The 25,682-nt window shown below is 38.2% G+C and overlaps 1 protein-coding gene across 1 annotated transcript; it reads left to right on the top strand.

Annotated features, from left to right (window-relative positions):
• Window positions 1-25,149, top strand: LOC140238767 (ER degradation-enhancing alpha-mannosidase-like protein 1). The gene is made up of 13 exons (XM_072318669.1): window positions 1-323; window positions 3,614-3,686; window positions 4,680-4,783; window positions 5,650-5,821; window positions 6,835-7,018; window positions 8,546-8,637; window positions 10,036-10,118; window positions 10,973-11,093; window positions 12,060-12,230; window positions 14,129-14,202; window positions 20,995-21,091; window positions 22,273-22,449; window positions 24,984-25,149. The coding sequence occupies exons 1-13, from the start codon at window positions 1-3 to the stop codon at window positions 25,059-25,061; spliced, it is 1,749 nt and encodes a 582-aa protein (XP_072174770.1). The 3' UTR covers window positions 25,062-25,149.
• The last annotated feature ends 533 nt before the right edge of the window (window positions 25,150-25,682 follow it).

The raw sequence follows: 25,682 nt of genomic DNA, 5'->3' as shown, positions 1-25,682 counted from the left end.
ATGGTGCACGTTGATATTGCCATGGCTTTCTTCAGCTTCTGTTCTCTGCTTGGATGGATATTTTATATATCTACTGTGTTTTTATCGCAGGGACAGAGTTATGTTTCCACTTGGTTCGCAGACTCTTTATTCGTACGTAAACGCATGTCGGTATGGCACGACCACAAATATTCTCATTTTCCCGAGTCGGAAAGACTACGACGGCTTGAGGATGTGAAACGCATGTTTCAGTTTGGCTACGACAACTATATGAAATACGCCTTTCCTCTAGATGAATTAGATCCCATTCACTGCTCCGGACGTGGACCAGATCGCGAGAATCCGTAAGTATAACAAAAAATTAGAGACCATACTGCCGTATGTATGGAAAACATACTGTAGTCCCACTAATTCACTCTCATGTCAGTTGCTGTGTGACAGTCATTTTGTGTAGGCCGGGCTAGGCCCTAGGGGCCAGCATGCAGCATGCAGCAGCAGCGCTCACTCACAGAGCGCCAGTCACATATAATTTTACTCGTACTCGTGACCGGACGTAGGAGGTGTTAATTTTGCTCTGATGCAAGTGATGTAATGTTAGTTTATACTTTATGCTGGTACAGTAGCAGGGGTCGCACTTAGCCTGACTAGACACTGTTGTAGACCCTAGTGGGATTTGGTTTGGGGGGATGGTTGGTTTTAACTTCCCCTCCTATCTACTGTACCTCACGACCTTAACCAGACCCGGACTGTGACTTTAACATGACTAGGGGGTCACCTGACTGACACATCCAACTCTATATCAGGTGACAATTGACCCCCACGACCTTGACTCGACGCTGAATGGACTCACGGATTAGGAAGGAAACAACTACAACTTACAAGGCATACACCTGTATAAATCTACCTGGATCCAGTCCATCGTCAGCCTGGCGTAGTTGGTAAGTTAATATTCCCTTGAAGTGGACATAACTCCCACTTTACTGTGCTGCGCACAGGGTCTGACATGTGTTAGTGTTTCAACGTTGTAAACAACCGTCACTATTGACGGCAAAATCACATAAAATACCTTTTATTTTGTATGATTTTAAGAGTAATATAATTGCAACACTTACCTACAGCATATTTTCCTGATTGTTGAGTTGAATTCGGCGTTTTGTTGGTATCCAGACCTTATTGTTGAATTTTTCGGAGTATAGATCGTGCGGTGGCATCTTTTCCTTCGAGAGCTTCAAAAAATCAACAAACTACCACGCATGCGCATTCAGAAGTGGTTGCTTTTTACCTACGCCCGTGCGCCCGTGCGTTTCATGTGTTACGTAAAACTTGTAGTAGATCCGCGCGTGCTGCACCGGCAATGATTTGACCTTTTTTAGTCGGGGTCATCCGACTATCTCCGACTACCTACGTTGTAGTATACGAGAGTGAATGCCATTCATATAACACGCAGATGAGGAGTGAGGCAGTAAGGACGTTTACAGACCTGATTTCAGCCATAGATTTCGGTAAGTTTTAGACATAATTAAACAAAAAATCGCATACCGGTTATTGAATGATGGTCATAGATTACGATAATTCCTTATATTTTAGTTTTCCACGATTAATAAAGATATTCATGAAGGAAACAGTGAAAGATAACAACGTCCGCGAAGGAATAGAGGTGCAGCGCTGTCGCGATTCGCGACAGCGGCTGCGTGTAGTTAGGGTCGCACTTAACTTTTTTTTTAACTAGCCAGGCGGACTACTTAGAATCAATTTTAACACTGAAGCAATATTTTGGCTAGCCAGACGGACTAGTAACTTCAGAATTTTATGATTTTTAGCTAGTCCGACGTGATTTTGGGTGGCCAATGGCCAGCGGACCATCGCCAATTTCGAACCCTGAGTAGTAGTAGACTACATGTAGTAGCGTGATTGCCCTGTAATGCAATAATGGTGATCTTCATTGATCTTGCTTCTTGGTCACTGTAAAGGGAGAAAGCATTGTCCATTTGATGTCAATATTGTCATATTCATTTCACTGCTGTACGTGATTCAGTACAAAATTACCATGATTACAATTGTATCTTTTACTTATTCATTCATTTTTGCTAATTAATTGATTGATTGATTTATTGATTTATTAATCCATTCATTCATTCATTCATTCATTCATCTGGTTTACTTTTGGTTGGGGGGTTCAGAAACACAAGCTGCCCATAGCATAATTTGACCACAACGCCGTCCAAAATTTGAGCGCCTGCTAGTATTTAAGTGCTACATGTAGAAACCTATTTATGCTTTTGCGCATTGTGGAACCTTCCTGCGGGTGCTGATAAGTTTAAATATCTATCTATCACTTACACAAGAGAGGTGGGACACACTGATCTTCCTGAGCATACTGATCAGTGTAAAAGAAAACTGCATGGGCATTACAGTCATATTGTAGGAGTTCCTTGATCAATTAGACTGTACAATTGTACAAGTTTGCTATACAGATGCTATACAGTCCATTCTGATTATCAAAAGATGCACAAATACTGTAGATACAGTATATACATGTAGATCACCATTTTTTTTTTCTTTTTCAACTTTTTTTAAAAAAAACTTTAGTAGAGGTATATACAATTGGGTGATAATTTTATTTCATAAGATATGGATAGAATGTACATGTATGCGTGTACAACAACCCCAAACACCCAGATATCGTTAACTTGAGCAAAAAAAAGTGACACCAAACAAAATAACCTGTCTTAAAGGCGCATAGTCCCGGTAGTGTAGCGGGCACTGTTGATGATACTGCGGATCACCGTTAGCATTGATACGAAGATTGCTGAAGTTGAGCTGTCATCAAGAGTAAAGCGCATAGGTGTTGCTAGGTAACGTTGCCTTAGTTGTCTTCTCTGCGCATCACGCAGTCTGTAGTAATGCCAGGGTGCTTGCATATACGTGCTTCTTATTATGACATCACAAACGAAGTTTCCTAAAGCTGTCATCCCCCTCGGCCGAATCATGAGCCGAACTGTGATCGGACCACTGACTACAGTGGATCGGACTTCTTCGGATTCCGGGAAATGGGTCATACATGTACCATAAGCGCTAAAGAGGAGTCGATAGCATAGGTCTCTATAGGAAACTTGCGCCGTGCGCCCGCGTATGCATTCGACTAAACCACCGGGACCATGTGCCTTTAAGAGGCCATTGTCCTTGATAAGGAAAGCTCAAAATGCTCAAATGTGTCCCAAATGATGATTAAAAAATAAGAGTAGAAGTGCCTATACTTGTATAATGTTTTGACCTTTCAAGGTATATCCTCTACTCGTCTTTTGTGAGAAGAGGTTTGTTGCTACAGTGTGCAGCCCTAGGGCTAGGCTATTGTTTATGACAGGTGGAACACAAATGTTGTGCCATTTTGTCCTCTGTCCTAGGCATGTATTATATGGTTATTTTTTTTCTTTACACTGCAGTTTGAAATACAACATACCTGTACTACTTTCAGTACGTTTTAATTGTCACACCTTTGCACAACTGAGTTATATTTTCATTTGATATCAATTAAGGACTGAAAAATTGCCTTCATTGCACATGCATGCCTTTAATTTTGATTATATTTATACCAAGGTTGTTTTGTTTTTGTGCTGTCTTGTTTCTTTTGCAGAGGAAATTTGAATATCAATGATGTACTTGGCGACTTTTCGTTAACACTAATTGACAGTCTGGACACCTTAGCAGTAAGTCACATCACTTTTCATGTCTGCCAAACTGCATGCCCATCATACTCCCTTCTAGTCTGAGTGTGAAGCACTCGAGGCATTGTTTTATTCGCTCATTGTTGATTTATGTTCTAAATCTTTATTATGAAATTGTTCTTTTTGAGGACGGGTAGAAAATGTTGTCAGCGGAGCTGAAGTGTAAACTACTGACATTTAGCATTTTCTTTACTTGAAATGGCAACAATGTGTAAAAGGAAAAAAAAATTCTTTAAAGTTTTGATTTAAATGTATATTTCATGTTGGAATAAGATACTTCAGAGAACTTCAAGTTGTTTATTTCAAGTTATATAGATGATATACAGTATGATAGATGGGAAAATGGAAAAAACTCAGAGAGACTGTTCCTTCTCAGGTGATTCTTCTAGTAGCTAACTGTTTCACTTTTAAAAGAGTTGGTGGATAGAGTTGAACTTGTGTGATATGTTTGATATCTATAGTTAGTACTAGGTGTGATATCCTTATTGCTGTTGTTGCTCAGTTTTTTGTGATCATCTGAAGCAAATTTATCAGAATTACAAACAACATCATTTGTCTATTTCCATGCTTTCATTTAAATTTGTGCATGACTCTGTTGTTATTGCACTAATCACTAGTTGCACTCTTTTGCAATTTATCAGTGAATTACATGTTTTTCCTCACAAGCATTGAATAGTGATTTTCTTTAGGTTTGATTGTAAGTTTGAATGTAAATCATTTATTTCCACTTTTCTCTCACAAATTACTGCTTTTTCTGATAGTATTGCATTTTACATGATTGTATTTATTAAAACAGGTGTACATGTATGTATGCTGTTGTAATGGCAATGTCTTTATTTGTTTTAGGAAGTATTCATACACTGCTTTTTATTGATGGTAAATCAGACAAGATTTCACAAGATATGTTTGTGGTTGAAGTGCAAGCAAATTATATTTCATATGTCATGCTGAATTTTCTTCTTTGTAACGATTCAGATACTTGGGAATGCCAGCGAGTTCCAACGGGCTGTAAATCTGGTGGTAGAAACTGTGTCATTTGAAAAAAATACTACAGTGCAAGTGTTTGAATCAACAATACGGTAAGTACACTTGTAACTGACACTTAAATTTGACACATGCATGGTATAAAAACTGTGTGTGACCTGCAGTATTAATAGCTGACTGACTGAAAATCATATTTCTCAAAACTCTAACAAATGTTTCAGTAGACATCAAGTGCAATATTCTGGTTAAAAAGCAAATTGCTGAGGTTGTTTTTATTATCAAAGTTTATCTCTGCATGTGTGAGAAAAGAGTTGTACAGTAGTATTTCACCAAGTGCTATTTGCTGCCTACATAATGTATTTTGTATGGTAGCACTTCAGTAGACAGAGAATTAAGTGTCAAGGGTCAAATACCAATGTAAACATAATTTGGCAAGTCTAGAGTGGATGGTAAATGATAACAACCAGCTCAAGCACTTACTTAGATTAAATAGGAGATGGTTTGCATAGTTGTATGGATAGGAAGTACAATGCATTAAGCACTGAAATTGTAGCATGAGCATCACAGTAATGCAATGTTGTTTTTTGTGTTTTATTGTTTATTTTGTCAGAAAGCTTGCACATGGCTTACAGCTACTAGATTTTAATGATATATAGCATGTTTAGTCACTGTCAATGATAAGCAAATATGCATTAAAATGAAAAAAATAAAGGCTTCCTATTTTTGAACCAAAATATGAGTTTTGCCTTCAAAGAGTGATTTTTACTTTGCATCAGTGTGTTTTTAGATGTGCTGAGGGATTTAATCCTAGTCATGTCAATCATATGCCATCTACATGAAATAGACTCCAGCAAACTATCTAAAGTGTGTTAACCCTATGTGCCATGTGTACACACAGAAACTTGTTTTGGGAAGACTGTGAATGTAAAGGAGGTATTGCCAACCCCATATTTGCATACAGGGTAATAGGAGGCCTGCTGTCAGCTCACCTGTTGATGACAGACCCCCTCCAGCCTCTCGGTGACTTGACTCCACCAGACTACAACAAAGAGCTCCTCCACCTGGCCCACGACCTTGCGACAAGACTCCTCCCTGCTTTTGAGAATACCTCCACTGGTCTTCCACATCCTAGGGTGAGGAGAGATACCTTTCTTACTGTATACGCCATATATTTTGTGAATTTCACAAGTCGGGTGCTATTCGCAAATATTACAACATGCGAAGTTTTAACTCTGATCCCAACATGAATGTGGCATGCGTACATTTCTCCATCCATTACTGTATTCCACGATTGTGAATTTAACCACTTGGAAAATTATTTGACATTCCCGATTCATTACAAGATTAGACTCGCAAAATGTATGGCATATACAGTATTTGTTTGATGGCACCACATTTCTTCTTTTATCAATTATGTTTTTTTCCAACTACAATTGTATTGTAGTGCTTGTACTGTATTGCATTGCTTGTTTGTTTATCCCTTTATTTTAGTCACTTATTTTTTTGATGGTTGGCATTCATGATAAAATTAGTTTTTGTAGCTAGTGTATTGAAAGCCCAAAGGTGGTTCTGAGGATGTTAGGCCATTTCAGGTCAAGATGTACAAAATTTGATTGCAATTGGAATTGATTGTGTAGATTTACATTGTATGGATCAATGGTTGATCAGGACAACAAAGAAACTAAAATGTTTTTGACCTTGTATACTAAGAAGTGTATGGGTATACTGGGATATGGGTACATATGATTAGTATGATTGTTTTTCCATGTATGCTGTAGGCTTTCTCTTTTTCACAATCATGTATGAAGTTTTATAATACACTGCATGTATACATATTTTATAGTGATTTTTAAAGCAATTTAGCTCAGCTGAATGTATTGCTGTTATAGAAAATTGCCATCAATGGCATCTTCAACAAATTAGGGTTATCATGTCATATGTAGTTGTGCCTCGATTTTAGCTGATTTATGTTTGTTTTCATCTTTCTCACTTTGATTTATATTGATTTGATAGAAAGTGAAATTGTATGGAATGCTGTGAATCTGCATCTGAACAGATCCACTATTGGCAGGAGATCAGTGAAGGACTGTACATGGTGACGAGTCACAAGATTAATCCCAATGCCTCATTCTCCCCCATGGTACAGGTCAATCTGTGCAGTGGAGTCCCAAAGGATGGTATCCAAGAGGCGTGTACGGCTGGAGCTGGCTCCTTGATGCTAGAGTTTGGCTTGCTGAGCTCCCTCGTGCAGGACCCAGTGTTTGAGAGTCTGGCCCGCAAGGCAGTCACCGTCCTTCTTGAGCAGCGATCTAATACTACTGGTCTCCTGGGTGAGAAATATGGGTGAAAGAGCCATAAAACCTTAAATCTGAAATCACAATTGAGAATATTTGAGAAAAACTGAAGAGCTTGTTGTGTAAAATGTGTTGATTTGAGCCTTATGATTATCTGATTATTTTTGTTTATTTGACTATCTTTGATCATTTTTGATAAACTGATTATTTTTGTTGTGTAAAATGTGTTGATTTGAGCCGTATGACAACACAACATCTGTATTAATTAATAAGTATAAATGACCGGTATATATGATTAATATAAACTCATTTTTTTTTTTATAATTATTGAGAATAGTAATATATTGTATCTGTAATATCTGATTTTGTTTTGTATTATAGGTTAATCTAATTGTGCAATGGTTCTGATGAATAAGATTGACCCTTTGTTATTTCAATGTATTTTTTTCATCGCTACATTGTATTTTGTGAGTATTTTTAATGTATACATGGCCATTGTTAACAATGTCTGTAATTCAGCCTCCGGGCTGCGAAAGATATTGATTAATAAAACACCATTTCAATTCAATTCAATTCAATTCTTGAATACAAAACCTATGAACACCATTTTTAACCCGTTGAGGACGAGTCCTCAGTATACTCGGGCAAGTGTCTATGAGAAATGCATGTTATAGCAAAATCAGTCCGTCCTTGATGGGTTGAATGCTAATTTCATTATCAAAAAGAGAACAATTCACTTTTCATTGAAACTGCACTTGTTACTCAACATATTTTTGATGATATAAAATTTATCGTAAATATTTTAATCATTTTCTTTACTTTTCAGCAGCTTTAATGTCAAATATATCAAGTTGATAAAAACGAAAAAAAAAGTTTTCGCATTTTAAACTCTTCAACTGATATCATTGCCAGATGCGTGGCCTGATGGATGTAAAATTTGGTAATCCCTTTACTAATGTCCCATCATCAGGAGGTAATACAACTACAGCTCTTTATTCATCCTCACCTAAAAAGCATAAATCCCAAACCAAAATCAACACAAAGAGAACAAAAAGAGGCATGATACCTTACGATGTGGGACTGATTTCAGGCTCTTTGGTACAGTTTGATTCCTTGCAGGTAATGTCATACTCTAAGCTATAAGGATCTTATATTTGACATAAGACTATTTTGTGGGACTGTAGAATGGATCATAAATATGCATACCATTACATTTGCTCCAGTTCATAGCACTTATATGAAATTATGTAGATGGTATTCAAATGTAATGTAAAGTTTTGTTTTCTGTTGCTGTAGTTGAATCTATGCATCTGCCAATCTGTATGAACAGATACATTACAACTGATGTGTCAATAAATTAGTGAAGTCCTTGCTATATGAATAGATACAGGAAAATATAAGCACTTACAACTCTTTAATGGCATGTGGAAAATGTGGTAATCCTATTATTTATGCTTATTCAAATGTTTATTCATGACTGAAACATTAATTTGTTCATCTGTAGATCCATTCACCTATTGATATATCTGTCCTTATATAATTATTCTTTGACCCGTCTTCCAGGAAATGTCATCAACATCCAGACTGGTGAATGGATTGGAGTACAGAGTGGGCTTGGAGCTGGCCAGGATTCCTTCTATGAATACCTGTTGAAGGTAATGTCCTATCACCTTTTGCCCCTGTCATCCGTCCGTACGTACGTCCCGTTTTGTTTTTGTCGATATCTCAAGAACCGTGTGGTGGTTTTACATCAAACTTGGTATGAAGGTATATCCTGGGGGGATAATACTTTGTGTGGATTTTAGGGTCACAGGGTCAAAGGTCACAGGTTATTTTGTGAAAAAAAAATTGAAATTTCATGTTTTTCTCCATATCTCGCAAATGGTTCAAGGTATCTTCATGGAACTTAGTATATATGCTTGTACCGATGAGCAGTGATTATCTAGGGAAGTTGGGGGTCATGGGTCAAAGGTCAGGGGGTCAAAGGTCAATGTCAACTCCTCAAAATATCACTACTTTCCTTAAAATGCAATGCCTGAAGGTTTTTTTTTTTTAAACTTGATGTATGCGTGTATTACCCAATATATATTCTTTGGGAAGTTTCTTGCCCACAGGTCAAAGGTCAAAAGGTCAAAGGTCAAGTGAAAGTGCTAAATTGCACTTTTTCCTCCATATCTCGAAAGTAACTCAAGGTATCATCATGAAACTTACATATTTATGCATGTTCTACCTAACAGTGATTCTCTTTGGAACTGTGAGGTCAAAGGTCAAAGGCCAGGTTTAGATAATGCTATTTCACCATTTGATACTGAAATGATACTTTTTCTCAATACCTTGAAAATTACTCAATGCATAAGCTTATAAAAGGGCCAAAAGTCAAGTAAAAATCATCAGTTCCCCAAATACCTGCACTCTGACATTTTAATCATTCATCAAATTGAACCTAATTCTAGGAAAGTGAACATTTTCAGCACATATGTGGCAAACCTGTCATTTTAATATTTTGCCAGTTGTGTGAATCTGTCATCACACATTGTCAAGACATTGTGCTATAGACCTATTAGGAGAACCATGCATTATGGCAGAGGCATATCAGTCGCTGTAGCGATATTTCTAGTTTTGTAAAGCAAAGGATTGATGTACTTACATGTGCAACATGAATTAGTACATTGTAAGTAAAGGATGATTTGAGAGTTTACCATGCATATTTGTGGGCAAAAGTATGACATCTGTTATCTCTAGCTCAGACACTTAAACACTTTAACATTTAAAGTGTGGTCCATGGACCACACTTTAAGTGTTATAGTGAAACGCAAGGACATCCAAGACTATTTCATCTTTACATTTGAGGATAGGGAGTAGACAGATTGAGACAGTTTATTGGAAAATGTAATATGTGCTATTCTCATCTTGGTTTTTACATGCAGTTGAGTTTTTATAGTTGGTAAAAGCAGGAGTTTGACAAAATGGCCAAAAGCTTATATTTGGACATATCTATGTAATGTCTAATGTCTGTGTAACTTGATTTGCATCTCTTTTGTCTGACTGTGCAGAGCTTCATCATGTTTGGAGACCATCAATATCTGGAAGCCTTCAACGAGCTCTACAGCAGCGTCAAGAAGTATATGCGGAAAGGGTTAGTGCCTTCGTTATATGCCAGAATGTAGAGCGTTGTGTAAGTACCACACTCTGTGTCTTGCTGGCATTTTCGTCTCACTCACTCCCTCTCTCCCTCTGACAATAATGATTTGAATAGAAATGTACTCCTTTATAGCCAAGGAGAGAAATGGCAAATTTAATCCACTGAGGACAGACTGATCTTGCTTTAACACGCATTTCCAATAGACACCTGCCCGAGTATTCTCGGGACTCATCCTCAACGGTCTAAGTTTCTGTGAAGAAAAGATCATGTTTCATAGTTTCCCATACCACATTTATCATAGTAACTTCTTAAAGACTGGGTCCATGTCACTCCACCAAAGGGTATGGGTTTTAAGGATAATATGCAGTGATTCTGTTTGTTTATTTATAGTTTATTCATCATTTATATTGAGACTATTCTTTTATTGTGATATGCTTGGAATCAGTTGATGAAGTCAGATTTAGGTAACAGAGAAGCAGAGGAAAGATCATTGCATTTGTGATATATATTAGTGGTATGTGGGGGGGGGGGGGGGGGGGAGCTACCAGTGAATTTTCTGCTCATGCTTGAAATTTTGCTCCAAACTGGGTCTTTTGAAATATTCAGAGCTGATAATGTAATCTTTAATCACAGCTTTGTAGTATTTACTATGGCTGAATGCAGTGTTGTATGACACTGCATGTCACTATATATTATGTTGTTAATGTTGCAAACTGTGACAGTTGTGAATAGATTGGAGTATCGTATCCTGACATGTAAGAGCACCCCAGTGACTGCTGGCTATTCATTTTTGGTAAGTGAAATGTTTTGCCAGTTATCCATAATTGTTGCGTGCAATCTCTTGACAGGCGCGAATCGTGTCGATCTGGCATCGGAGACAGCCCCCTCTATGTCAACGTCAACATGAACAATGGCCGCATGCTGAACAACTGGATCGACGCCCTTCAAGCCGCCTTTTCTGGAATACAGGTGAGCAACTCATCAGAGAGCTCCTTCAGTACAGGATCTATGCATTGCCAACACGTGTTGACTTTTATTGATTCATGATGCTCTCAACATCCCCTTTGTTGCCCCAACCCCCCCCCCCCAAAAAAAAGGAATCTTTAAAAATCTTCTCTAGAACCAGAAGTGATAGAGTTAAGTTAATACTATATACTGTAGTCTGCAAGATTGCATGGAAGGTGAACTTGCTATACTAAGGTGAGCACGAGACCCCCGGGTCTCTTGTTTTGTTTTGTATGTTTGTTTGTTGGTTGGTTGTTGTTTTTTTCATGTTGAGGATGATGACCAACTATGACATTTCTGGTGAACATATGCAGTATATGGAACTGTGAACAGTAAGTAATCTCATTTGACACAGAGATGAACAACATCAGAATTTAGAATGTAGATAAGAAATCTATAAATTTCAATAACTACAAATCCTAGACATCATAGCAAGTCTGCTGCTCTAAAAACTGTACTTTGCTTGACTGTAAAAGTGAAATTTTGCGGTGTTGAAATTTTTTGCACATTTAGCTCTACCAGAAGCCAGCAGCAAAATAAAAGCATGAGAATAATTTTACATGCATTGCAATATATTCCAGTAGTTCATGTCTTGATTCCGCGGAATTATAAACATGCAAAACATGTCTTTCCCAGCTGAGTGTGAAGAATCACTTGCACAAAAATATCCACTTTTACAATGTAGTGCTATATATCATTATCTTTTACCTTATTTTTAAATGATGTAGCACCAGAAAAATGATTTTGTATTTTAGTTAACCTTTCGAAAGAGAAATAGACTGAGGAGAGCAAGTCTTGATGCCAGTTGGGTATAGAGAAGAAAAAGTTATATTGTGGCATAGAATGACTGATGGATCTAGAAATCTTTATCACAGTGCAAGGTTCTCTGATTGTGTGATGTCTATCATACCAAACTCTCACTAATCCAAGGTGCTGGCAGGGGACTTGGATGAGGCAATCTGCAGTCACGCGTACTACTACGCCATCTGGCGCAAGTTTAACGCCCTCCCGGAGAGGTTTGACTGGTTCCGCAAGAACGCCAACGTCCTCTTCTACCCACTGCGGCCGGAGCTGATTGAGTCCACATACTTACTTTATCAGGTATGAGTGCATTGCGAGGTTCTGAATTCAGCAGGGATATGCCCGTGATGATCTATCAGTTTGGAATACCCAGATAGTGTCACACTCGTGAAGCTAAGAAAACTGTAAATCTAAATTACTGGCCAAAAAGTAAGGAATTTGATATTCTTGTTAAAGTTCACATTGTCACAATTTTGTATCAACTACCACTTGTAGATATTTCAGTGTTTGAGAATGTTTTGAAGCACAAAGCCGATGTGTGTGTGTTTTCTTTGTTACTCAGCATGTTTTCACGGTATTTTGAAATTATCTGACGTGTATATGTGCTGTATCTTTAGAATGCCTTTCTGTGTATGGAATTGAAAGTTGTGTATGGACTTGAAAGCTGATGTTTCTCAGTGGAAGACCCTTCTTTGGCTTGCATATTGATAATTATATTCCAGTTTAAAGTTATAGATGTTAAGTTACTTTACCAGGCCTTTCGCGATGTATTTTGTAGTTTTGTGCTTGTTATATTATTTGTGAATGTTTTCCACTGCGTGTATTTGTAGATGAAGGGTATTTATGGTAACACAGTGCGATATTAGTCATGAAAGGACTGTTTGCGGTGAGTGGATAGGTTAGTGCACAGTTGAGAATGAGAATAGTCTTATGTTGAAAGGTTAGTTCCATGCACTCTAATATAGTATAGGAGCTGGAGAGATAAAGACAGTATTCTCGCAGGGAGTTCTGAAAAGGACAATGACGGGGAGAGTCGTGAATCCTTCACCTTTTCCATTGCCATACTCACACCCTCATTTGATTTTATGGCATGCCAAAACTGGATTGTGTTTAAAACCCATATGTGCAGAATAGTGAATAAATGATTCATTGTTTACACCATGCAGGGCAGTAAACCCGTACGTGCGCTGTGTTGGGTCAAATTTTCTGTGCTGACACCTCGCGGCGTGTGGCCGCAAGTGTGCCTGCAAAAGCAGGCAGTCTATGCAAATTTCTTTGTAGCGAGTGATGACTTTCACCATCCATGCATGAAATTCTTAAATGAATGTAGCCCGCAGGGGGCTCCCCGCAGGGCACACAAACGATTACAGACATAAGAGACACCCGATATCCTTCCTCTGTCATCTACATCCTCTTTCAGTCAGTTGCAAATGGTTTCCAGAGGCTTCCTCCTGGCACTGTAGTCGCTCTCTCCCGAGGGGAGTCATATCTGAAGCGGATCATATCATGTTGCAAGCTTACTCATGAACCCATAAAAGCAACGTTTGGGAACATTGAGAAAAGTATTTGAATGCAATGCATATTTTGTGGTATTGTGGATCAGATTTCACAGGAAGCCGTGGTCAGGATTAGATTATCGTGGACTATGTTGAGTTTAACGTCCTCCCTGAGCTGGTGTACCCCTCCATAAAACAACATTGTTAGAAGTCGGTTGTAGAAGCATAACGTGCTATTCATTCAAAACTGCATGTTTTGATCTAAATTCATTGCGTACAGAAACTGTGTGTGCTGCATAATAACACTGAGATTTGCAGTGTTTTTGATAGATTTAAGAACTGTAAATATGGAACAGTAGCATGATTACTTTTTTGTGCTGGGCGAATTTCACTGAAGTTAAGTTGCTAAAGATTTTGGATGAGAGCATTTCTGTACATATTTTAATATTTGTCCCTTTGTTCTTGTTTTCATGCTAGTTTAGCGCGACATGCATGAAATTTCTCTTGTTCACAGTAAGTCTCTATGAAAATAACCTCTCATTTAGAGGAAATTGAAATAAAAAAAAAAATGCAAGCAATATCACAAGTGTCCTCAGCAATTAAAATATCTAAATTGATTCTTGGTAAGTTCCTCTGTTACCAATATTCCTTTCCTATGGTGAGATTATAGATTTCTATGTTTTATACCTTTTCTTTTTACAGGCAACTGGTCATCCATTCTATCTGTTTGTTGGCAGTGACATAATGGACAGTATAGAGACTTATACAAAAGCCAAGTAAGTGGATTGCAGCAAGCAGATCCAATGCTCTTTCTTTGTCATTTCCTTTCTCTTTTTCATCAGTGATCTATATGAAGAGTTTAAATGCAAACAAAGATATGATCTATTTGTATCAGTTTGAGATACTTTTGTTTGAAAATGAATATGCTGAAAAAACAAAGATAATGATCAAAATGTAAGTGATAACTTTAATCATATCATTTAAAATATTGTTGTTTAATGAGTGCAGTATCTAGAAAAAAGATGTATTTTTTTCTCTATTTGATGATGACGTTGCTTTAAACCAAAAATTTAAAATGACGTATATCAGTTTTTGCATTCAAACACTTCATGTAGTTGATTCATCCTTTCCAAATTTTCATTTTATATCCTAAATACTTTATTAGTGAAAAATTGAGCATAGAAAATGGGATTCCAACAGCATTCGAACCCGAGACCTCCGGATTTCTAGCCTGGTTCTCTACCAAGTGAGCTACCAGTGTTCGTCCCCAAAACCCTTATAGCCCTAGTACAGTGTTCGTCCCAGAAACCCATGTGGTCAGAAGCTATTGCTGTGTGTGTGTGTGTGTGTGTGTGTGTGAGACACACACACACTCACACATTTAACCTGACATAAACCCGAAGGATGTAAATCAACTTTGGGATAAATGTTTGGGATTACCGAAGTGATGCGCTATTTGAATATGTAATGAACCTAAACAAAGGGAAACCGAAGAGAAATGAATGTAATTCACTAGTGAAAAATTGGAGGAAAAAAAGTGAAAAAAATGCACCCTTTGCGAGAACTTTCCCTGGAACAAAAATGGATATTACTAGAATTATTTGTAATCAAATATTAGTTGAAATTTTGCATGCAAGCTCATGGGAGACTTGTAAAGCAGTGACCTCAAATAGCCCTGTTTGGATTTTTTTTCTTTTTTATACCTCCACCATGAAGTGGTGCCGGAGGCATTATGTTTTCGGGTTGTCCGTCCGTCCATCCTTCCATCCGTCCGTCCATCCGTCCATCCTTCGTCCTTCCGTCTGTACTTAATTTTGTGGACAGCGTAACTAAAAAACCATTTAAGGTATCCTATTAATGAAACTTGGCATGTATATGTACGAGTGGGCATACAAGTTGTGCCTATCAACTTTTAGGTGAACATGCTTCAGGTCAAAGGTCAAAAGGTCAATGTCAAATGCTCAAAATTTCAGTATTTCCCCTATATCTATGCAATGCCTGAAATTATTTTCTTGAAACTTATTAACTACCAAAGGAAGATTCTCCAGAGAGAATTTCAGGTCATGAGGTTAAGAGTCAAAGGTCAAGTGAAAATGTAAAAATATCACTTTTTTCTATATATCTCGCAAGTGGTTCAAGGTATCTTCATGGAACTTAGTATGTATGCATGTACTAACTGGCAGTGATTATCTAGGAATTTTGGGGGTCATGGGTCAAAGGTCAAGGTCAACTCCTCAAAATGTCAATACTTCCCTCATATTTATGCGATGCTTGCAGGATTTTTCTTGAAACTTGATATATATGTATTACCCAATAGAGATTCTGTGGGAAGTCTTTTGCCAAAAGGGCAAAGGTCAAAATTTAAAAGGTCAAGTGAAGGTGCTAAATTTCACTTCTTCATTTATATCATGAAAGTGATTCAAGGTACCATCATGAAACTTAGTACAATTTTATGCATGTTCTACCTGACAGTGATACTCTTGGGAACTGTAGGGTCATAAGGTCAAAGGTCAAGGGTCAAAGGCCAGGTTTAAATGCTAATATTTTACCATTTAATGCTGAAATTACACTTTTTCTCTATACCTTAAAAATTACTCAATGCATAAACTTATAAAAGGGTCAAAAGTCAAGTAAAAATCCTCAAATCCCCAAATACCTGCACTCTTAGACAATTTAGCCATTCATCCAATAGAACATGCAGACCCATTGTTCTTGAAATTAAAATGTTTAAAAGTAGATGATATACATTTCCTACAGACTGCCCTCTTCATGTTTCGTTCTAAGCAAGACCTATTACCTGTCTCTTTTTCGACAATGTTTCAACTTAACAGTGCAGTTCACTCGTATCCTACGAGACAAGCATCAGATATACATTTAGTGAACCCTGGTACTGCACTAGCCTATAAATCAGTCAGACATAGCGGTCCTGATGTCTGGAATGCGCTATCTCAGCATGTTCGTAATTTACAAAAAATAGTTACTTTCAAAAGGTCGATCAAACATATTCTATTATCAGCTTCACGCTGAACTCCTGGATACTGTTAACTATTAAACTTGCTGTGATCATATATTTCCCCTGAAATCGACATTTGAATGGGATTTATGAGAAATTTAATCAATTTAATCAGTATAATTTGCTTATAATGACTTGACACTTTAAACTTTTTCTTGCTCTCTCTTGTCAATGTCCGACAGGACAAATAGGCACCACACATGCATTTCTTCTTTCCCCCTCATGTTCCCATGCTCTCTTTGTAAATACCCCCCCCCAACTCCTATCAAGTATCATTTAAACTATTTGCAAGCATATAGATTGGTGTGCATGGGGGTTTCAACGATTTTCAAGCTTTTAAGCTTATGTTGCAATTCCTTTGCGTGTTCGTTACCTTGAATAATGTAGCTCTCTTAGTGGAGTTGTATACTATCCTGTAACTGCTTCTTGTCAATGTATACTTATTGTATATATTCTGTCTTGGCTATATGAGATGTACTTGCATACATTTGTATGCATTCCTATTTTGTGAACACACATGAAATCTTGAATAAATCTCATAAATAAATCTCATAAATCTCATTTGTGATAAAACAATTATGTGAAACTGTCATCACACATTGTCAAGACATTATACCACAGACCTATTAGGAGAACCGTGCATTATGGCAGAGGCATACCAGTTTTGTATTTAATGTCATGGAGAATGATGACATTCCTTTGTGAAAATGTGAAACTTTGAAATTCTGTGACTTTCAGTGGTCCAGCTTAATGCCTGATTTGTTTGGTTTGCTGTTTTTATTTCTTTTTGTTCTACCCTCTTTTGCTTGAAGTCAACTTGAATATTAAAGAAGAAATTCATGTACTTATCCACCATTTGTTAAATGTTTTACTTTCTATTTTATTAGGCTTTCTTGATTTCTTTTGGGGGGACTGTGAGAAGAATTTGCAGAGAAATGTCAAGTTTTTGTGACATTTAAGGCAAGCATCTTTGATTTTTACTCAGTATCACAATTCATCCTGTCGTCCACAATTTCTATTTGAGGGAGTAGCCATAAGTGACTGTGAGAAACTGAACCGTGGTCTGAAGGCAATGCTCACTCGGGCAAGTGTGCCATTTCCAGCATCTGAAAGTGTCTTTGGTGGAGGAAAATCACACAGTGTTGTGAATCCAAGTCATGTGCTGATAAGCAATGGGCAAGAGCTGATGAAGAATGTGGGGTGTGGGTTTCAGCGACCACATTTATCTTAACTGTGTGAGAGGGGCATGAGTGTGGTGTGTGCTGAGTCACAAAGACATGAAGGGAACTCGGCAGAAATGCATCCAATTGAAAAGAGTTTCATATCTTGCCGTTTGGGAATTCAGACAAATATTCTTTTCTTTGTTTAATTTGATCGTGGTTTGCACAATGATAATATCTGATCTCTTGCGTCCTTGGGTCATATTTGTTTAATATTCACAGTTCAAGACATTTGATGGGTTAGTTTTTGTCCTGTATTCGGTTGTCACCAGTAAATGTGATTCAAAAGCCTCTTCCATGTACCATGCTTATTCCCAAAATTTTATGGAGCATCAAATTTACAATTTGGTGAAAGAAATATTGTTAAAGTGCAAGGGAGTGGAGACTAGTGCTAAGAGAATGTGGTAGATTGAGAATATACGATGATATTCCCAATTGGCTCGTTATATGCCGCCAGATCATCGTCTAGGTCTAATGCCAGTTGACAAGTCCCATAAAAGCTTCTCCCACAAAATAGATGAGGGAATATACAGTGAAGGGTGCAATATCCCTATACCTCGTGTGCCACGTTCGCATCCCCAACTCAGTTGACGGCTTGCCAACTTTGCACATTTTGCTCAAGCGCTTAACCGCGCACAAACTGTTTGATAAATCGCAGTATGCCACAGTACATTGAAAGCATTAAAGCTATAACTTTGTCATGAAATATTCTATCTCAACAAAGCTTGCTATTTTCTCTACAACTTCACTGTTTCTAGTATAAATGATTCTGTAAAAAGTTATAAGGCTTAAAAAAACAACAGAAAGTTTTCCAGAAAAGCTCATGTGTTTGCAGTCTGAGAATAATGTGGCTCATACAACACCATGCATGGCACACAAAAGTGTTACTGCACTCATCTTCTTAACTTCCATTCAGTGTAAGTTTCATGTTGCAGATCAAATTAGCACTGTCGGCCATGAAATCAGATGCACTAGATTTGAGACAAGAGGTCTGTGTATGCAGAGGTTTCATTCTTTTATTAAGTTTGTACAGTAATCCTATACCATGTGTAGATGTGCATTGCTCCATTACTTCTGGTATAAAAAGAACAAACTGCCATCAAACATTACAAGGAAAATTTAAGTCTGCTTATGCTCTTCGAGAAAAAAAATTATGGGTATATGAAGAATGCAGAAAATAAGCTTCAAGATATTAACAGTTTTAATGAATATTGATTATTCCTATTTATCACATTGTTCGGTCAGTACTGTCCACCATTATGGGTTTTTCATGAGATTTTGTTTAAATTTTCTTCATCTATGCAATCAAAATTGGAGTTTGCTCAGCAAGTGCCTGTTGCAAAAACTGTACTATCTATTCACAGTGCTATTTCTAGCAGAATAAGTGATGCTAAGGCACCTAATAAGCAAAAATCAAAGCAAAATATATAGCAAGTTTTTGGCAGTGAAAGTCTTCAGGTTGATCATGGTGTCATGCAAAAGTGTTTGAGTACCCAGTAGTAGCTCTATTATCACGTGCATGACCCTGAAACTCGTTATTGGAGCCACAAGATGGCGGTTTCATACTGATCTGATTCTACAGCGGATGTGACCCTCTTTTGGCAGACAGTTCATAGAGTAATATCACCCCCAAGGGGGTTTGAGAAGACGTGTGAAGCACTCAAGTGACGGCGTGGTGAAATTCAAGAAAAGTAATCTCTTTCTTGTATCTCAACAGACCGGCTGTGAAATGTATTCCAAATTCATGCATGCTTTGTTCACAAAAGTTGCCCTTGACAACCACAAAGCTTGCCGGAGGCTTGCCCTACCTGGCAACAATTCGGTGAATTCCCGCCTACGGAACTTAATGGGAGGGAGCAGTTGAATGAGATGTTTTGTTTCTAGTCTGCTGGAAAAGAAACATCCATAAATTGTAATACATTACAGACACGGTCTATTAGAAGGTCCAGTGTGAGTTCTCGAGATGAATTTTGATGCAGAGATTGAGGTTCTGCTGGGAGATGACTACCATCTAGCTGGTCACCACTGAGAGGATTACCCTCCAGCCAGACCATAATACAGTTGAACCTCTCGTATCCGGACAAGTCGGGACCGGGGCTCATCCGGATAAGGGATTTGGCCGGATACGGGAGACTCAATGCTTTACTGTATACATGTACATATACGTACACATGTACTGATGTAGCCCATTGTAGTACCACATGTAGTAATGTGTATACTGCAACCTTTTCATTGTTACACTCAGTAACAGACCCCAAAATAGAGGTGTATGTTAATGTTGGAAGTAATATGTAATTCATATGTGTTTGTGTAGGAGTTCTCAAGGAGTTGGGAATCCTCCTTTCCTCCAGTAATTATTTAAAAAAAAAATCACGGCGAGATTGCGTCCGTATAATAGAGAGATCCGGATAAAGGGAGGCCGGATAAGAGAGGTTCAACTGTACCCCATTTCACAGAGACTCGTTCCCATCGGTCACTCATCGGAAGCAAAGTTTGTTGCTTCTGGCCACCCATCGAAGTGTATCGGATCACAGTCTGATGAATCCGACTTTGTTGGTCGACTATCAGTTGAGTGTCAGACGATCTTGCCTCATCTGGGGGGCGTTTCATGAAGGAACTTGTCGGATGAAATATCTGACAAGTCAATTATATCCGACAAGTTTTGAGAAATTCTTTAGTCTGATTGGCTGATTTCTCTGAACTTGTCGGATATAATTGACTTGTCGGACATTTTATCCGACAAGTTCCTTCATGAAACGCCCCCCGGATCACCGCCTGACATGTCTGACACTGACCTGATAGTCGACCAACACAATTTGGATCCACTGTACTGCTATTCGATACACTACGGTGGGTGGCCGGAAGCGATAAACTTTGCTTCAGATGATTGACCAATGAGATAAAAATCTCTGTGAAACGGAAGTATAAGGAAGTTCACAGTTGTGATCGCACATGTGCATAATAAAGGTCAATTAAGAATGTTTGTGTTTTTGCCATTGACTTCAAAACGAAGAGAACCCTCAGGCAAATGAGGATCCGGGATGTTAAGCTGTGTGTTTTCACACTTGTTTAAATGGAAAGTACAGGTGAAAGTGATTCATCAGCGATGTTTAACAAAAGCTCTCCATGCATTTAATTCACATTGATTACAGAGATTGCACGCTTCAGCAAAGAATGCTTCATCACCTTTCCATGTTATTTGAAAGTCTGTGGTGTAAGCATCTAATAAGACATATTACATGCTAACAGTAAACTCCCTTACAGAGGGCATGGGTATTCTTTTGTTATGACAGTTTATATATTTCCCTATTTGTGCTCTCTTTCCTCCATTATAGATGTGGATATGCCACTCTGCATAATGTCCTGACCAAAACCAAGGAAGACAGAATGGAGAGCTTTTTCCTGAGTGAAACCTGCAAATACCTTTATCTGGTGAGCACTTCACATATGTTGAAATCTTTGAAGGCTTCCGTGGCGGTAGAATGTTGGGTGGTAGAAGGCGTAATAGTACACCACGTATTCTTTCTTGGATATATGTTGCCCTGAAAAGGGCCTACCCACTCCTGACATTTCGGCAAGCATGTTCTTGCCGTTTTCTTGGCGAAACATCTGGAGTGGTTAGGCTCTTTTCAGGGTCGCATACATACCCAAGAAAGAATATGTGGTGCACCGTAAGCCTTCTACCACTCAACATTTCACATACATACTGTGGTTGCAATTTAGAGTGAAAATACAGACTGTTGGATATTTTGATCTTCTCATTGGGGGAAGTCAAAATCAGTCCACAGGACTGTTTTCTTGTTGATTTTTGTTTGTTTGTTTATTCTAGATGTAATCAACCATAATCATATCTTGGCTGTCTCTCTCAATATGTGTTAGCTAAGTTTGATTTCATGTAGGCTCGCGGTTAGTGGTCAGTGAACTTTTCAATAAATGTTAGGGTCAGAGTGCAATATTTCATGATGATAACAATTAATAGATTTGGAAAGTGGCCTTTTGAATTCAGAGACACTCCTTAGTTCCCCTGCAAACTTATTCCAGCCAGGTAGGTATGGGATGCCAACCTAAACCAAACAAAACCCAACCAAAACAATGCAATGCAGTCCTGTAATAAAAGTGGAAACGTTTGGGCATTTCTCGCAATATGAAACTGGTACAAAATTAAAAGGATTTGAATTTGTAGCTTGTTCTATGCAATACTATTTCATATCTTTGATTTTAACGTAGCTATAATGTAAGGGTGTAAATGCTACATTGTTTGTAGTTTTCTTCACATTGCTAGTCCTGGAGTGTGAGTGAATTTGTTAATTTTTAAAAAGTTTTAAAAGTTAACTTTTTACTGTAGTGTGTGTTGCCATGGCCCTTAGTTGCCCGAGAGCGGTGAGCCAAGTGCTCACTCAATAGTTGTGACCATCCAAAAATTAAAAACATGCAAAAGTCATCTTAAGAGGCCAATTCTGAAGAATTCCTTGCATGAAAATGTCCACTACTCTAGTAGTTAGAGGAATGCCTTTTACATGTGATGGAAAAAGCCAGACTTGTCACTTTTGTTTGTCCATGCAGATATTCTCATGGGTTCTTTTCATATATCTGTGTCTTCTCTTATTTGTCAGTTATTTGACAAAGATAACCACATCAACAAAGCAGCTGCCAGGTACATCTTTAATACTGAAGGTCATGTGCTTCCTGTTGCCAACGAGTACCGAGCCAAGACGTGGTGGCACTACAACGATCAGCGATGTTTAGTGCAAAATAATTGCAGGAAAGCCAAAGAACAAAATAAAACTGGGGTATGTGCTTTGCTTTTCTTTTTCTTGAATTATTAAATGTATTCTGCAGAATACCCTTTATGCTAATTATGTACTAATCTTCCACAATGCTTCATCCACAGTACACCTACATGTACACCTACCCACACTAACTATGTGCGGACTCAGTAGCAAGCCTGATATGCTGTGTGTAGCTGCCGTCACACCTGACAAAACTACGCATAGTTTGCTTCCCAATAACTTACAGAAGTTTTAGCATGCGGCAACACTACAGACAAAACTACGCATAGTTTCAGTGATAGGAAACTACCCATACTTTTAGTTTCTCACAGGGAAAAAAATGCAAAAGCGCCACAGCAGGCAAAAGAATGCAAAATGTGTACCATTGTATAAGCAACATGAATGGATCTATTATGGCGTCATAAACTTCTTGAAGTTTCAACGTAAAACTAGGTGTAGGTTTGCAAGAAATGAGAAACTTCCAAGGGCATTCAGGAATTTTAACGGGAAGTTTAGCTGGTAACTTCTCGAGAAATTTGTGGTCACACTGGCCAAACTAAGCAAAGCAGAATACTGGGTTGTGAAACTACTCGTAGTTTTGTGTAGTGTGATCGCACCTTATATGACAATACTTAATGTGGTGGGGCATTTTTCAAGCCCCCCCCCCCTTTTTTTTTTGGGGGGGGGGGGGCAGGAGATATATTGGAGTGTAAATGAAAGTCTCTCTTTTTTGCATGTACATAGAATTAGGTATCATACTTCTATCAAATCTCCTTTTAAGGCTTTTCAAAGAGAATTTGACCAGTTAAAAGTATGTCTGAAAAGAAAAAGTAAAATTTTACAAGCACAATAATGAAAATTTGATGTGAATTGGATCAAAATGAGGAAGTTCTGAAATTTGAAAGTTTTTCTAATTTTGGCAAAACAGTTGTGAAACAGTTGATATGAATATGCAAAATGAGTGAGTTGATGAAGTCATTGCATTACAATTTTCCATTGATTGTGTACAAAAAAAAAACTGGCAAAATTCATTTCTTTTGCTATGAAAGTGTCAAACATAAAGTTAATTCTGGCTGACTTGCGACAAAATGAAGATCAGTCAGAAATGATACAATTTGAGAAAGGGGATGGCTAGTAACTGACCAGTGGAAATCAGTGGGAATGTTGGGGGATGATTGTTCCAATTCTTGTGGGATTCATTTAAAAGTACATTGTATATCAATTGTTGTGTGAAAATTATTTGCTTCAGAATGGTCTCTTCTTCAAGTAATGTGCAGTTTAATGTTTCCAGGCTAGCATGCCTGTACAGTGACGGGGCATTTAACTGCACATTACTTGAATATGAGACCGTTCTGAAGCAAACAATTTTCACACAACAATAGATATATAATGTATTCTTAAATAATCCCACAAGAATTGGAACAATCATCCCCCAGCATTCCCACTGATTCCCACTGATCAGTTACTAGCCATCCCCTTTAAACAAAAACAAAACAAAGCAAGACAGCAAAGTCTCAAAATTTCAAGATGGTATGTTCAAATTGCATTGTATATGGCAAGTTGTTAGAGAATGACATCATCCATTCACAATTTGCATATTCATATTGACTATCCAGGAAGTGTTTTGTGAAAGTTATTGAATATTTACAATTCATAATTTCCCTCATTTCCATCCAATTCTGATCAAACTGCAACTGTAGAGCTTGCAAAATTGTACTCCATCTTTTCAAACTAACTTTTAACTGGTCCAGAACTATCATTCGAGTACTGTATCATTTGATATTCTGTTCTTGGGATTTCATCAATATAAGTGTTATTTGGGAGGGGGTAATTTAGAAGTATGGGGTGTTAGAAAAGCCAGTGAAAGTGGTATGCCTGTGATCTAAGCCATTGTTAGCTAAGTAGCAGGGCAATTACCCCCCCCCCCCCCCCAGCTAAATACTGGTTAGTGATATTATTAGAGTAAAGATTAGGGTCAGGGTTAGGTTTAGGGTTAGAGTTTGGGTTGGGTTAGGATTAGGTTCAGGATTAGGGTTAGGGTCAGGGGAAGGGTCTGGGGTAATCGCCCAGGGGTTAATTGCCCCAAACCCATTAGCCACCCCTCACCTGTTACAGTCAAGTCACACCCACTCATGTGGATACCCCATTCACCCCCCCCCCCTCACCCCACCCCACCCCACCCCCACCATAAAACAAAGCAAGCCAGGGCTCAACATCAGCAGTAGCCCAGTGCAACTAAAAATTGATGCCAGGCCAGCAAAGCCAGAATAAATTTTTATATTCCTATTATTATGGGCTACTACATTTCTTTTTTGGGCCATCAGAGAAAAAAAAGAAAATTAGTGTCATGTCCTGCAAGCTCAAAGTTGATGAGATTATTAACCCATTGAGGACAGATTGATTTTGCTACAACACACATTTCCCATAGGCACCTGCATAAGTATACTCTGGACTTGTCCTCAATGGGTTAACTATGAAAGAGTAATCAGTGTAACTAATCTTGAGCTTGATATTCATTTTCTACCCTCTTTAATTTCTTGTGATTCCATTTACAGTGTCCAAGCCTGCCCAAGCATACGCTGCCATTGGATACCTCATATCTGGACCAAATTGACCACATGGTGGGTTTATGACATCAGCTGCAGTCAAGCTAACAAGTGCCGAAACCGCCATATCTTCATCATCTCCTGGCAAATATGTAAATTGTATCAGATTATTACTTTCAAGCTGATGATATCTTTCCTTTTTTATTTTATACACAGGGTTTAATATGTATACTTCTTATGGAAAGTGGTCAAGAAACTAAATGATATGTGGATATATTTATGCCTCCGCCAACGAAGTGGCCGGAGGCATTATGTTTTCGGGTCGTCCGTCCGTCCGTACGTCCGTACTTCCGTACGTCCGTACGTCCGTATGTCCGTCCGTCCCGTTTTGTTTTTGTCGATATCTCAAGAACCGTGTGGTGGTTTTGCATCAAACTTGGTATGAGGGTATATCCTTGGGGGATGATACTTTGTGTGGATTTTAGGGTCACAGGGTCAAAGGTCAAAGGTCACAGGTTATTTTGTGGAAAAAAAAATTGAAATTTCATGTTTTTCTCCATATCTCGCAAATGGTTCAAGGTATCTTCATGGAACTTAGTATATATGCTTGTACCGATGGGCAGTGATTATCTAGGGAAGTTGGGGGTCATGGGTCAAAGGTCAGGGGGTCAAAGGTCAAGGTCAACTCCTCAAAATATAACTACTTTC

The sequence above is a fragment of the Diadema setosum genome, chromosome 2 (assembly GCF_964275005.1).
Source record: "Diadema setosum chromosome 2, eeDiaSeto1, whole genome shotgun sequence".
In the NCBI taxonomy this organism is placed as follows: Eukaryota; Metazoa; Echinodermata; class Echinoidea; order Diadematoida; family Diadematidae; genus Diadema; species Diadema setosum.
Note: the sequence above shows the minus strand (reverse complement) of the source record. Positions and strands in the feature narration are given on the sequence as shown.

Coding starts and splice junctions, on each gene's coding strand:
- LOC140238767 (XM_072318669.1), top strand. CDS start 1: ATGGTGCACGTTGATATTGCCATGGCTTTCTTCAGCTTCTGTTCTCTG. Junction 11,094..12,059: donor CCGCCTTTTCTGGAATACAG/GTGAGCAACTCA, acceptor CACTAATCCAAG/GTGCTGGCAGGGGACTTGGA. Junction 12,231..14,128: donor CCACATACTTACTTTATCAG/GTATGAGTGCAT, acceptor TTCTTTTTACAG/GCAACTGGTCATCCATTCTA.